Source organism: Apium graveolens, chromosome 1 (genome assembly GCF_009905375.1).
Source record: "Apium graveolens cultivar Ventura chromosome 1, ASM990537v1, whole genome shotgun sequence".
NCBI lineage: Eukaryota > Viridiplantae > Streptophyta > Magnoliopsida > Apiales > Apiaceae > Apium > Apium graveolens.
In genome coordinates, this window is record NC_133647.1 from 124,961,098 (window position 1) to 124,976,812 (window position 15,715).

Genomic DNA, 15,715 nt, shown 5'->3' on the forward strand with positions numbered 1-15,715 from the left:
AATTTGTTGGACCCTTGGATATATTAAGACGTTGGGAAGTTAGCATAGAAGCTAGCCCTAACCCCGAACATGTAGCAGGTCGTAACGTGTTTCACGTATCAATGTTAAGGAAGTGTAATTTAGATGCCAGATAAATAGAGGCATATGAGCGCATAGATATGCAACCCGACGTAACCTGTATGGAGCAACCAGGAAGGGTTATAGAGTGAAAAAGAACAAGTGCTTAGGAGAAGGATTATTAAACTAGGCAGAGTCTGGTGGTAGGACCACAATGTGGGAAAATTGACTCGGGAGTTAGAAAGTGTAATGCTAAGAAAGTATCCCCATTTGTTTTCTATCTGATTCCGGGACGGAATCCTTTTAAGGAGGGGAGACTGTAATAACCCCAATTTTTGGAAAATTTTGAAACCCTTATGAATAGTGTTTTTGCTGAATGAGAAAACTTTTCATGTCACGCTATGTAGGGGTTCTGTTATTGATCTTATGGGATATTATTAGTACTCTATGGAGTATATAAGTGTATGTAAAGATCGTCAGAATCCAATTCCGAACACTTTGGTTTTTCCCGGAAATCCACAATATACGGAGAGAATTGAGTATAAGGTAACAGGATAAAAAGGATTTAAATTAAAGGATTATAAAAGAGGATCATAGAAGGAATTTAATATATTGAGAAAGGTTAAGGGAACCTAAGTAATAAGATCCCGGGTATGATCCTTCAAACGATAAAACGAGAACGAAAGTTAAGCGAACCGTATAGCAGATCAGCGGTCATTAGGCAAACGATTAGGAAGTTAATCAAAGGGATTAATGGGAATGATGTCATCCAACCAATAGAAAGAAGACAAGGAAGGAAGGATGACATCATGAGGATGAGGTAAGCATGACATAGGAAGGAAGGAGGTGTGGTTGAATAAGAACCACACAAATTCAAGGGCAAGGTAGTAATTTGCTAAAGCAAGCACAAAAACCAAGCAACCAAGCCAAGAAAAAAACCATTTTCATCAAAAATCAAAAGCAACCAAGGCTTGTTCATGAAGCTCTCGGTTGGTTTCTTAAGAAATGGGAAGTCCAAGCTCCTCCACTTGTTATTTTCCAAGGTAATTATCCTAGCTCCTCCTAGTTAAGTTACATACTTCCTATAAGTTTAAGCTTCTAATTCCAAGCCAATCTTTTTCTATAAATCATCAAAGAAGATGGTGAATAGTGTTTTCAAGAACTAAAATTTGTGTTCTTGAAGTTTTGTTTAGATTAAGCTTGGTTAAGGGCTTTAAAGGTGATTCCAAGCCATCCTCTTGATTCTCCACTCTCCAAGGAAGGTATAAACTACAAACCCTAGCTTTAGTTTTGAGTAATTAGGATTGAATGTGTTTGATATAGCATATGTGAGGCATGATGCTTGATTGGTTGAAGTTTGGTTGAGTTTGTAGAGATTAGTTGGTTTTGTTGTATTGTTGGAGTTGTAAATCTTGGTAATTAGTTAAAGAACCTAAGTAAAGCTTTTAGTTCATGTGAGGAATAAGTATAAATGGTTAATATGGATTTGTTGGGGTTGTTATGATGTGATAAGGATGGATGATTGTTGTATGATTGATTTGGGGTTGATTTGTGGTTGGTATCGAGTGGTTTAAATTTGGGAAATCGCGTAAACATAGCCGTCGTAACGGCCGATGTTCTTTGGACTGTTTTTGTGCATAGCATCAGAACCCTTGAACTCACTGCTAGGTTTTGACCATTGTCATGTTTAGATAGTTCATGTTACGAGCTTCGTTTTGATATGTAGTTCGTTCGATTCCGATTTACGGTTTAGGAGAAACGACCGTTTCAAGTAACGGTGTTTCGCGAACGAAACTTTTTCCCTCGCCTTACTTTGAAATGTAGGTTAAAGACCAAAAAGGGTGAATTAATGTATGAAACATTTATGGTAAGTGTGTTAGGCAGTTGGTAAGTCATTCACGAAGGAATCGCTTTAAGACTCGTAAAGGTTAAGTTATTAAAAATGATGGAGCCGAGAGTACCCGAGTGACTTAAGCGAATCGGTGAGCGTAAAACTAGCATTAGAGTCTAAGTTAGCTAAAGCATAGATTTACAAGTGATTTTGGTTTAATTCCAACTTACTTGTTGTTTATAGGTTACCAGACTCATCCCGAGCCATTCGTAACCCCCAGTCGCTCAGGCAAGTTTTCTACCAGTTATAACTGTTGTTGTGATGTAAATATATGTATATGCATTATCTTGCGATAGTGCATGATTGTTATTAGCAAATTCTTGCGATATATTGTAGCATGTGATATGGTATATATGCATGCCTGTTTCATATTCTTGAAATTTATATCTGTTGGTTATTTGATAATACCTATGCTAGAGGATAGTTGTATCTTGCATATACCCTTAGTATAGGGACCCAAAGGTGAAAATATTTTCTAAAACCGGGAGTCGAGGATCCCGAGTAATCTTGTATATATGGATATGGATATATATATATATATATATTTATATATATATATATGGTTATAGTTTTCCAAACTATTATTCGAATAAGGTTTATTCGATAACTCTAAACTTTATTTTATTTATTGAATATTATTTGAATATTCATTCGAGGGCTTATGACTCTTTTATATTATTTATTGAATATTATTTGAATATTCATTCGAGGACTTATGACTCCTTTTATTTATTTAAATGAATATTATTTTGAATATTCATTCGGGGACTTATGACTCCTTTTATTTATTTATTGAATATTATTTGAATATTCATTCGAGGGCTTATGACTCTTTTATATTATTTATTGAATATTATTTGAATATTCATTTGAGGATGTATGACTCCTTTATTTTATTTAATGAATATTATTTATAATATTCATTCGAGGTATTATGACTCAGCTTATTTTATTTATTGAATATTATTTGAATATTCATTTGAGGATCTATGACTCCGATTATTTGCTGTGATATATTCTTTATTTTATTAAAGAATAAGGTGTAAATAATCAAACTTATTTTCGATTATTCAAATAAAGATAATACTTTCATATAAGTATATCTTGGGTTATTTAATACTCGTTTCAAGTATAAATTTAATACTTCTACTTCAATTATTTTTATAAAGATTATTCTTTATGGGAATATTATTTAATTAATAATATTCAGATATTTTCTAATATTCTGGGGACTGATTTACTTCATTAAATCAGTCTTACTCCAAACACTCTTTAAAGTGTTTTCGAGTCTTCAAAATGATTTTTAAAAGTTAGAGCGGATCCCAAAACTCATTTTTATATTTAAGATCTTCCTGTTTAAAGGGGATTTAAATACTCGCTCAAAACCTGGGGAATCCGGCTCTGTGGTGTATTTTATATTCGCAACGAGGTTGCAGATTTGGTAAATGAATTGATTACTTGCCCAATGTTCGGGAAGTAAGCCCATCTAATTGAGTCGGCATAAGCGACAGGCCGGGGTACGGTCTAATATTGTGTAAGTGGCTGGGTGGCAGTCCATCAACGCGTGAGGGGCCGGGGTACGGTCGAGCGCGAGGTCTTAATTATGACCAGGGTGATGACCGGTGAGGAATTCATCCATCTACAGTAGAAAAGGTTACTTATTGGTATCTGTGCCTGATCAGCAAGATATCGGGTTTATGCCAAATGTTTTCTTTTCCTTTCCAAAAATTCATTGGATGTTTCGAACTCTGTTCATACTTCACATAACAGAGGTTCCAGGAAATGTTTAAGAGATATATATATGTGGATATATATATATCGGGACTAAATAAAGTATCTCGTAACTTTATTTCATTCAATAATATTTCAAAGATTGAATCTATTCAAATCTTGTCTTGTAGTCTCATCTATGTGATGAACTTTTGAAACTGATTATAACTTGAACGGTGGTAGTTCAAGTAGTATTGGGAAAGATATAAGTATATTGGGGTATTTGGTAACCTCATCTTTTAAACTTATATCTAATTAATAATTGTCTTTTGAATGACAAAGATTTTCAGAAAAACGTTGAGACAAGGTTAGATATATGAGATCACCTTGCAACGATATTTTTTATACAGTTATACACTGGGACTTTGTGTATATTATGCATGGAAGAGGACTTCCAATATTTTGAAAAGTATATATGTATATATACTGAATATTTTGCGACTTCATCGCATTAAGATATCAAACTTGGTTCATTTCTTTTGACCAAGACTTTCATGAGTATTATGAGTAGGCTCATATATGGTAAATCATTATACATATTATTTTGGTGGGCTTGCTGCTCACCCTTGCTTTATTTCTTCATCACACAACAACAGTTAGGAAAGATGGCCAGACTCCAGCAGACCCAGCGCAAGCGCGTGGGAAGCGTCCCGCGTCTTCCCGTTGATGATGTAGCTGCTATAGCTGCAGAGGTAGATCTATTGTAGATCAGACCATCTACTTTTGAGAATCAATTATGTATAATTATAACTTGTGGCAGATAATGGCAATTAACTGTAAATTTATCAAGTAATCATTTCGGGTTGTAATAACTTTTAAATTGTGGATTCAAAGACGTGTACTTATTTGAATTTCATCTCTGAGACTATAACGGGTTGTGGTGTATGTTAGTGTGGGGTCACAGCATAAGGTTGGTTATTATTAATTAAGTGAAGTGATATTGTGGAAAGAAAGACCGTGACGACCCGGATCCCCGACCCCGGATCCGGGGGTGTTACATCATCTATTCTGTTAAGGGAACCACTAAACCAAAATCAGATATATAATTGGACGAATCCTAAGGACAGCTGATTAGTCTATCCCACCACAACCTGTTCCGGAACTCAGAGACTAGCTAGGTCTCTGTCACGCTGGACTAAGCGGTTTAAATAAGGTGCATAACCGACTTAGCCACTTACGCAAACCCGCTGGGCCGTTACGGGCCTCTTACGCAACCATCCAATATCTGATCCATTTTATCCAGTTTCCAAAACCATTTATACCTATCTCTTTTAAATAATTATATCACAGCACACTTTCCAAAACCTTTCCAATTTTAATCACAATCTAGAGATAAACATTTTTAAAAGTTACTTTCCCCCCAAAATGTAGGTTAGTAAAACATATTTAAACACAGGGGATACGCAACTTAAAGCATTCTGTTCCAATACATAAATTAAATCAACAATTATTCATATATATTGAATTGTAAAAGATTTGTTCAGGGGTACTTGCCTTGTGAAGCTTTACACTAACATTGGCTTGACTCTAAACCGACTTTAACTACTGGGTCCTTCGACTGAACCTACAGAATCGAAACAACCTAGGTTAGACAACCAGTTATGCTTGACATATCCTCTCTAGACAATTACCCAACGATAATGAATCCCGACTCGTACATATTCATATAATATTGTACACATAATAATATTACACGTGACAATTAGGGCTCGATTTATATTTATTTAGATATATATATTCGATTCATATCTAACAGTAATTTTCAAAAAATTTGGACAACGACTCCTTTATTTATAGACCTACCCGTCGAAACATCAATCGACGTCAATATCCCAACAAATCTAATTCACACTTTATAATCCACTATGACTCGTCATATAATATTTATTTACGTTCCAAAATAATTTATACGATCATTTTATTTATTTAATATATTTAGGACTCAGATAAAAATCATCACCGTCCGCTCGAATAAATTCATCGCGGACGGAGGAAAATTTATTGGTGCCCGAAAATATTCGGGTGTCTGAATAAATTCTACCGATTATCCGAAAATATTTCCCGCACGAATTATAATTTAATATCATGAATTTTTAAATGAATAATTTCCCTCCATTTAAAAAAGGAAATAAAAAATTAGACTACAACAATCCAGTTCAGTAGAACACATACACGGCCCAACAGGCCCAGCACAAGAATCCACAACAAGCCCAACAGAACCCAGCAACAAGAAAGCAAAACACACCCACACAAATCACTACACACACGATACACACGCCACTGCGCCGCACACACCACATACAGACTTTCGCACACACACACACACAGACTTTCGCACACACACAGTACATATATATATCAAGAACACAATCTAAACCAACCAAGCCAGAAGAAGAGGGGTGGGGAACTCACCGAAAAAGACACCGTCAGTGACTGAGCAGCCAAAAGAGAGAAAAGAAACGAAAACAGAGGGGATGGGGAGGAGAATAATAAAAGAAAGAAGAAAAGTATAGGAAGAGAGAGGGAACAGTGAGCAAGAGAGATTGAGATTGACAAAGCTACAAGAGAGCTACAAGAGATTGAATGAGAGGAAGATGAGTTTATTTGTGCTAATTCTTAGACTGACACGTAGAAACAATTGCTATGACTCACCAGATGAGGGATCTCTGAATATAACACGTATCAAATAATTAGATTGAATTAGTAACACGGGTCCCTGGCTGGCATTCTGTAAAATTTCTGGTTCGTTATCTATCAATATAATGAACCAGCGGCGCGATAAAATTTCCACAAAAAATTACAAATAAATTACCATAATTCTCGGGATATTTAAAAGTTAATAAAACAAAATTTTCGTAATTTTTTAAACCGTGTTTGAAATGCAACTCAGATCCGAATTTAGCGATTTAACGAAACAACACGCGATAAAATTAGTCCCAAAAATTTCCAAAATAATTTTAAAATTCTTAGAATATTATGAACTTAATAAAATATGAATTTCATAATTTTTGAGAAATTCTGGAATAAAATACTGATTTTTTTTCAATTAAATGAAATCAGAAAATCATTTAAAGAAAAATAATTAATGAAATATTGATTTCTAAATTTTATAAAATCCCAAAAATAATTTTTGAAATTATGAAATCATAGAAACAATTTTAGAGACAATCCAAATATTTTTTTAAAAATAAATTTTCCATAAAACTACTTTTTAAAAGCGAAACAAAAATAATATAGTTAACAAACAATCACACGAATAGTCCAAGCAACTCAACGATCACATATAAATAGTAATAAATAAAGCACAGATATCAAATCAATATATAATTCTTTATATAATTAATTATGCAATATTACACGTTTAAATATTACAAAAAATATACAAGTCGTTATATCCTTCCCCCTTAAAAAGATTCTGTCCCCAGAATCTTAACTTAATTAAAGAAGTGAGGATATTTGTCAAGCATATCTAACTCTAAATCCCAGGTAGACTCTTCTACCCTAGGGTTTCTCCAAAGTACTTTAACTATAGGAATAGATTTATTTCTAAGTACACGCTCCGTACGATCTAATATCTGGATTGGCCGTTCCACATAGGACAAATCTGATTGAAGCTTGATCGGTTCATACTCAATTACTTGGTTCGAATCAGGAATATACGACTTCAACATGGATACGTGGAAAACATTATGAATATGCTGCAATTGCGGTGGTAGCGCTGTTTCGTACGCGACCTTCCCTATTTGCTTCAAAACTTCAAATGACCCTATATACCTTGGGTTGAGCTTACCTTTCTGTCCAAATCGAACTAACCCTTTACAAGGTGATACTTTCAACAATACCAATGACCCTATCTCAAAATTCATATACTTTCGATGTAAATCTGCATTCTTCCTCTGTCTATTTTGGGCCAACCATTTTTGAATCACTGTTACTGCATCTCTAGTCTGTTGCACTAATTCAGGTCATAACACTTTCTTCTCTCCTACTTCATCCCAATACAAGGGTGATCTGCATTTACGTCCATACAAAGCTTCATAAGGTGGCATTCCGATGCTAGCATGATAGTTGTTGTTATAAGAAAACTCAATCAACGGTAGATGATCATCGCAGTTTCCCTTGAAATCCAAAGCACAAACCCTTAACATATCTTCTATTGTCTGAATCGTTGTCTCACTTTGGCCATCTGTCTGAGGATGATAAGCAGTGCTCATGTTTAACTTAGTTCCCAAACACTCTTGAAACTTAGTCCAAAATCTTGAGTTGAATCTTGGGTCTCGGTCTGATACGATGGACACGGGAACTGCATGTTGGTTACGATTTCATCCAAATACATTTTAACCAACTTTTCCAAAGAATATCTTTCGTTGATAGGGAGGAATTGTGCTGACTTGGTCAATCTGTCAATGATTACCCAGATATCATCATGATTCGACTTTGTCTTTGGCAATCCTACTACGAAATCCATTGCAATCTCTTCCCACTTCCACTGTGGAATCTCCAAGGGTTGCTACAATCCACTTGGCCTTTGATGTTCTGCCTTTACTATCTGACATACGTGACATTTGCTAACCCAATCCGCAATCTCCTTCTTCATTCCTGGCCACCAGAAGTTCTTCTTTAAGTCTTGATACATTTTGGTACTCCCAGGTGAATATAGAACCTAGAATTATGAGCTTCTCGAAAAATCTCATTCTTCAATTCAATCACATTGGGAATCCATATTCTTGAAGAAAACCTGAACATACCTTTTGCTATCCTTTTGATTACAAACTTCTTCTCCCATCAAACCATCCAATCCTATATTCATAACTTCCTCTTGACACTTTCTTATTCTTTCCATCAATTCTGGCTGAAAAGTGATTTCATATAATTGCTCTTTGTTACCTTCTAGCACTCGAACTTCAATTTCCTGCTTTTCCAATTCCTTTGCGATTCCTTCAGAAACTTTAATCTCATTCAATATTTCCTTTCTTCTTAAGGCATCTGCTACTACATTGGCTTTTTCCCGGATGATAGTTGATGGAACAATCGTAGTCCTTGATCATCTCCAACCATCTTCGTTGTCTCTTGTTTAAGTCCTTCTGGGTGAATATATACTTTAAGCTTTAATGATCCGTGTAGATGTCACACTTCTCTCTATACAAGTAATGCCTCCATAGCTTCAATGCGAATACTATTGTTGCTAACTCCAAATTATGCACTGGGTATTTCTGCTCATGGGGTTTTAACTGCCTGGATGCATAAGCAATAACCTTATCATGTTGCATTAACACACAACCTAAACCTTTTAGAGAAGCGTAAATGTAGATCACGAAATTCCCTGTTTCATCTGGTAATGCTAACACAACTGATGTCACTAATCTCTTTTTGAACTCCTGGAAACTTTCCTCACATTTCTCGGTCCAAAACTTTTCCTGCTCAGCTTGGTCAATGGAGTTGCAATCTTGGAAAAGTCCTTCACAAATCTTTGGTAGTAGCCTGCTAGTCTAAGAAAACTTCTAACTTTTGTCAAAGTCTTCGGTTGTTCCCATCTGGATACAGCTTCAATCTTCACGGGATCTACTTTAATACCATCCTTACCCACTATATGACCCAAAAGCTGAACTTTTTCCAACCAAAATTCATATTTCGAAAACTTAGCGTACAACTGCTTTTCTCTCAGCCTTTTCAGAGCAATCCTTAGGTGTTCGGCATGGTCATCCTTGGTCTTTGAATAGATGAGGATGTCATCAATAAATATAATAACAAACTTATCCAAGTATACCTTATACACCCGGTTCATTAAATCCATAAAAGCTGTTTCGTGCATTAGTTAATCCAAATGACATCACTAAGAACTCATAATGGCCATACATAGTTCTAAATGCAGTCTTCAATATAACTTCAGGTTTAATTTTCAACTGGTGATAACCCGATCTTAGATCAATCTTCGAAAAACAACATGCTCCTTTAAGATGGTCAAACAAGTCATCAATCCTGGGAAGAGGATACTTATTCTTGATGGTTAACTTATTTAGTTCCCGATAATCAATACACAACCTCAAGCTTCAGTCTTTCTTCTTTACAAATAACACTGGGGCGCCCCACGGGGATACACTTGGTCTAATTATCCTTTTTTCCAAAAGTTCCTGAAGTTGTTAAGCTAGTTCCTTCATCTCTACTGGGGCCATACGATAAAGAGCCTTTGAAACTGATTCTGCTCCCAGAATTAGGTGTATAGAGAATTCAATCTCACGATCGGGTGGTAATCCTGGAAACTTGTCTGGAAAAACATCTGAAAATTCACTAACTACTGGAATCTTATCCAAACTAGGTGCCTTTTGCTTAGTATCCATAATATGGGCTAAATACGACTCACATCCTTGTCTTAACAGTTTCCTTGCTTTCAGCACCGATAGAAATTTCTTTTCATGTTTCTGTCCTTTGTAAGTTATTCTGATATTATCTTTCGTATACAATAAAATTTTCTTTTTCTTACAATCAATATTTGCCTTATACTGGGACAACCAATCCATTTCTAGAATCACATCAAATTCTCCTAACTCAAAGGGTATTAGGTCCACTGAAAAGGAATGCCCATAAATTTCTAATTAACACCTAGGGAAAAATTGGCATACTGAAACTTTATCCTGATTGGCCATTCTATGGTCAAGGGCTCAGTTAAATCTTCCAACATTAAATCCATATTATCTACACATTCTTTAGATATAACGATTTGGACGCTCCTAAGTCAAACAAAACTTCAACAGGCACGAAATTAAGATAAAGCATACCTGTAACTACATCTGAATCCTGAGCATAAGATCTCTTGGTCATCTTGAAGGTTCTGGCTCTTATTGTGCTGGTTGTCGGTCCCTGAGATACACTACCTCCTACGCTTCCCTGAGTAACAATTTTGCAGTTTCTGGCAATATGTCCAACCTTACCGCACTTAAAGCAGGTAACTCCGGGGTTCTCTGAATTACATTCTGACGCATAATGGCCCTTTTGATCGCACTTAAAACACTAGACATCCTTTCTGCATTGACCACTATGCCTCTTACCGCATGACTTACATTCCACGATTGGCTTGGTTGACTGAGATGGGGCAGAAGCAATTGAGGTGACACCTGAACTCGTCTGGGAAAAACCTTGTCTCCCGAATTTCTTGTTCCTATTCCGGCCAAATTTCCTTGGGAAATTCTGACTGGACTCTTCTCGATCTGCCTTATCAGCACCACTATCAAACTTCCTCTTCTTATCACTTCTCTCCTTGGAGGCCAACTTCTGATCACTTTCAATAACTAAGGCGGCCTGAACTATAGAGGTATACGTCTTGAGCTGCAAAGCCACCACTCCACTACAAAATTCAGGCTTCAATCCTTGTTGAAACCTCCTAGATTTTTGAATCTCAGTATTCATATATCCAGGGGCTAATCGGTCCAATTCCGTAAACTTGGCCTCATACCCAGTCACACTCTTCTCTCCTTGCTTCAATTCCAAAAATTCCACTTATAATTGACTCTATAAACAATTCGGAAAATACTTTTCTAGGAACAACTCTGTAAATCTGGCCCAAAAAATAGGACCTTCTCCTTCTAGTACACGCATGGATTCCCACCAAAAATTTGCTTCACCCTTGAGAAAATAACTAGTATAATTCGTCTTAGAATCCTCACTGACCTGAATAAAGGTAAAGGCTTTCTCCATTTCCTTAAGCTAAACTCTAGAGGCAATCGGGTCTACCTCGCCCTTAAACTTTGGGGGTTTGACTGACTGAAAGGACTTGAAGCTAACGGTTTGGTTTGGCTCTTTCGGTTTGGGTTGCTACTGAAGTTGCAACTATTGTTGGATTTGTTGGTGTTGTTGTTGAATGAATTGCTGTTGTTGTTGCTGTTGTTGCAGAAATTGTTGTTGTTGCTGCTGAAATTATTCTTGTTGCTGAGCCATCTAATTAGACTATTGGCACAGCAAATCTAGCAATCCATCCATGGCTGGGCCCCCATCAGTGTTCCTGCTAGAGGAGTTGGATGGGATATTCTTATTGGGAGGCATTCTCCTGAAACACAATAAAAAGATTTATATGAAAATTGTGCCCCCGTGTAGCAACATTTTTATGCATCAAGAGATGCTGCCACAATAAAATATTCCCTTCCTTATTTACTTGGGGTCCATCCATGATGCATAACAAAATTTAACAAAACCAGCAACAAATATAACAATAACGTTAACAGTAATAACAACAGTGCAAAGAAAATGAAACCAACAACAACTGTATAATAGGAAAACTACAATACAATAATAGTACAAATCCATCCAACAACTACAGTGCAATACTAGAAATAAAACCGAGTATATAACAAAAATGGATGTCATAGCAGCCTCCGCCTACTACAAACTACAGCAACATAATACACATACATAAAGTAAACAACTACAGAACTCCTATAAACCAACTACGAGCTTTGTATCTCGCTGCAGAAACTCTGATCTAACCACTGCCACTTCCACCGATAGATTCTAACTCAAATACCAACCAGTTCACTAGATCCTGGTACTGAACGCCCTGAACTCTGAGCTAATGAAATAGTCAATGGACCTAGCTCTCTCCACAGCAGTCTGAGTTAGGGATCGCACTCCCTCCTGAACATCGGGTGAAGGGGCAGGGATGCCCTGAAAAGTTCCAACTAGTATCTGTTCAAGCTATGCAGCTAGTCCTGGGCTCTGCTCTCTAATGAAAGACTGGTTCACCGCTCAGTGAACATGGTAGGGGATCGGGGAAGAAGCACCTGAAGGAACAGATGGAGGGACATGAGGTCTCGAGGTGGAAGAACTAGGACCACAACCTGGAGGGAAATCCCTAACAGCAGATACTGACATTCGTACCCAACGAGGACGGGCACTAGGTCCTGACATACCTCTCGGTGGAAATGGGGGAACTGGTGGGGGAGACAAGGGAGTCTCCTCAGCTATAACGTCCAGAGTCCTCTCAGAGTCTGAACTATCTGAATCTGGCCTGTTCTCCAGGGATGGAGAACTGGAAATCACTATAGGCCATTACCAACAATATAAATGTACAAGAAATACACAACAAGGTTAAGGCAGTTCTATCAAAATATCAATAGATGTTAGGATAACGCCGACGAAACCCTCGACTGACTCTTAGGGCTGCTCCTTTAAATGAGTTGCTGACTCACATTTTAGGACAGACTTCCTATACCTTTTTGACTCAATCATTAACCTAAATCAGGGCCTTGAACCTGTAGCTTTGATACCAACTGTGACGGCCTCAACCCCGGGGTCAGTGGCTATCGTCACTAAAATATAACAAACCACGAATATAAACTACTAATTAAACATTATTATATAAACACGACCCCAAACCAGGATCAAATACAGGTTTAAGTATTATTTAGGTTACAACACTACAACTAACTTATTTCACAACCGGACACTCTAACTTATTACAACAACTCATCAGACCTCAGGGTCTGATACAAACTACCTCAGAGGTCCCGGGATCGGAGGGGGATGATACCCTATTCTGCCATGGTCTGACTGGTCTTCTAGACATCTGCAATATATAAATACAAAACAAGCTACAAGGGTGAGCAATCAATTGCTCAACAGTACCACTATATGAATAATAAGTAAAGCAGTGTATATAAAAACAGTTTAGGAACAGAAATCATAACTCGTTTACGAAAACAAGTAAAACAGGTATAAACTGGATATCAATACAAGCATGCTCTGTAAAAAAATATCATCCATCGTGTGCTGTGCATAAATACTAGAGTCCAATTTTAGCATGCTATTTCCATTTCCAAAACCACTGTTCCATTACAGGAAACATAAAATCATCTGTTTCGTTACGGGAACCACTAAACCAAAATCAGATATATAATTGGACGAATCCTAAGGACAGCTGATCAGTCTATCCCACCACAACCTGTTCCGGAACTCAGAGATTAGCTAGGTCTCTGTCACGCTGGACTAAGCAGTTTAAATCAGGCGCGCAACGGACTTAGCCACTTACGCAAACCCGCTGGGCCGTTACGGTCCTCTTATGCAACCATACAATATCTGATCCGTTTATCCAGTTTCTAAAACCATTTATACCTATCTCTTTTAAATAATTATATCACATCACACTTTCCAAAACCTTTCCAATTTTAATCACAATCTAGAGATAGGCATTTTCAGAAGTTACTTTTCCCGTAAAACTTAGGTTAGTAAAATATATTTAAACACGGGGGATACGCAACTTAAAGCGTTCTGTTCCAATACATAAATTAAATGAACAATTATTCATGTATACTGAGCTGTAAAAGATTTGTTCAGGGGTACTTGCCTTGCAAAGCTTTACACTAACACTAGCTTGACTCTAAACCAACTCAACTACTGGGTCCTTCGACTTAAATCTACAGAATTGAAACAATCTAGGTTAGACAACCAGTTATACTTGACATATCCTCACTAGAAAGTTACCCAGCGATAACGATTCTCGACTCGTACATATTTATATAATATTGTACACATAATAATATTACACGTAACAATTAGGGCTCGATTTGTATTTATTCAGAAAATATATTCGATTCGTATCTAACAGTAATTTTCTGGATAATTTGGACAACGACTCCTCTATTTATAGACCTACCCATCGAAACATCAATCGACGTCAATTTTCCGAAAAATCCAATTCACACTTTATAATCCACTACGACTCGTCACATAATATTCATTTACATTCCAAAATAATTTATATGATTTTTTTATTTATTTAAAATATTTCGAACTCAGATAAAAATCATCACCGTCCACCGTCCGCTCGTATAAATTCATCGCGGACGATGGCCAAATTTATCGGTGCATGAAAATATTCGGGTGTCCGCATAAATTCTATCGATTATCCAAAAATATTTCCCGCGTGAATTATAATTTAATATCATGAATTTTTAAATCAATAATTTCCCTGCAATTAAAAAAATCAAAAATTAGACTACGGCAATCCAGTTCAGTAGAACACATACACGACCCAACATGCCCAACACAAGAATCCACAACAAGCCCAATAGAATCTAACAACAAGAAAGCAAAACACAGCCCACACAAATCACTGCACACACGATACACGCGCCACTGCGCCGCACACACACACACTTTCGCACACACACATAAACACACACCACACACAATACATATATATCAAGAATACAATCTGAACCAGCCAAGCCAGAAGAAACTCAAGCGGCGGCTCACCGGAATAAGAGAAGCGGGGCGACGAACTCACCATAAAAGGACACCGGCGGTGACTGAGCAGCCAAAAGAGAGAAAAGAAACGAAACAGTGGGGATGGGGAGGAGAATAATAAAAGAAAGAAGAAAAGTATAGGAAGAGAGAGGGAACAGTGAGCGAGAGAGATTGAGATTGACAGAGAGACAAGAGAGAGCTACAAGAGATTGAATGAGAGGAAGATGAGTTATTTGTGCTAATTTTTAGACTGACACATAGAAACAATTGCTATGACTCACCAAAAAAGGGATCTCTGAATATAACACGTATCAAATACTTAGATTGAATTAGTACACGGGTCTTTGGCTGGCATTCTGTAAAATTTCTGGTTTGTTATCTATCAATATAATAAACCAGCGGCGCGATAAAATTTCCATGAAAATTACAAATAAATTATCATAATTCTCGGGGTATTTAAAAGTTAATAATTTTTTTTTTGTAATTTTTTAAACCGTGTTTGAAACGCAACTCATACCCGAATTTAGAGATTTAAAGAAACAACGCGCGGTAAAATTAGTCCCAAAATTTCCAAAATAATTTTAAACTTCTCAGAATATTATGAACCTAATAAAATATGAATTTCATAATTTTTGAGAAATTCTAGAATTAAATACTTATTTTTTTGAATTAAATAAAATCAAAAATCATTTAAAGAAAAATATTTAATGAAATATTGATTTCATTTTATTAAATCCCAAAAATAATTATTGAAATTATGAA

At 36.5% G+C, this 15,715-nt stretch overlaps 1 protein-coding gene across 1 annotated transcript; it reads right to left on the reverse strand.

The window, feature by feature from the left end:
- Positions 1–9,077: 9,077 nt before the first annotated feature.
- LOC141706233 (uncharacterized) lies at positions 9,078–11,410 on the reverse strand. The gene is made up of 5 exons (XM_074509047.1): positions 11,306–11,410; positions 10,765–11,191; positions 10,495–10,677; positions 9,883–9,983; positions 9,078–9,428 (listed from the first exon to the last, which is right to left on the reverse strand). The coding sequence occupies exons 1-5, from the start codon at positions 11,408–11,410 to the stop codon at positions 9,078–9,080; spliced, it is 1,167 nt and encodes a 388-aa protein (XP_074365148.1).
- Between the last annotated feature and the right edge of the window lie 4,305 nt (positions 11,411–15,715).

Bases quoted from the DNA above. Each gene is read 5' to 3' on its own strand.
- LOC141706233 (XM_074509047.1), bottom strand. From the start codon at position 11,410: ATGGAGAAAGCCTTTACCTTTATTCAGGTCAGTGAGGATTCTAAGACG. The intron at 9,984-10,494 runs GTATGCTTTATC...ATGTTTTTCCAG, and splicing joins GGATTCAGATGTAGTTACAG to ACAAGTTTCCAGGATTACCA. The intron at 9,429-9,882 runs GTAGAGATGAAG...ATCTATTCAAAG, and splicing joins CTCTTTATCGTATGGCCCCA to ACCAAGGATGACCATGCCGA.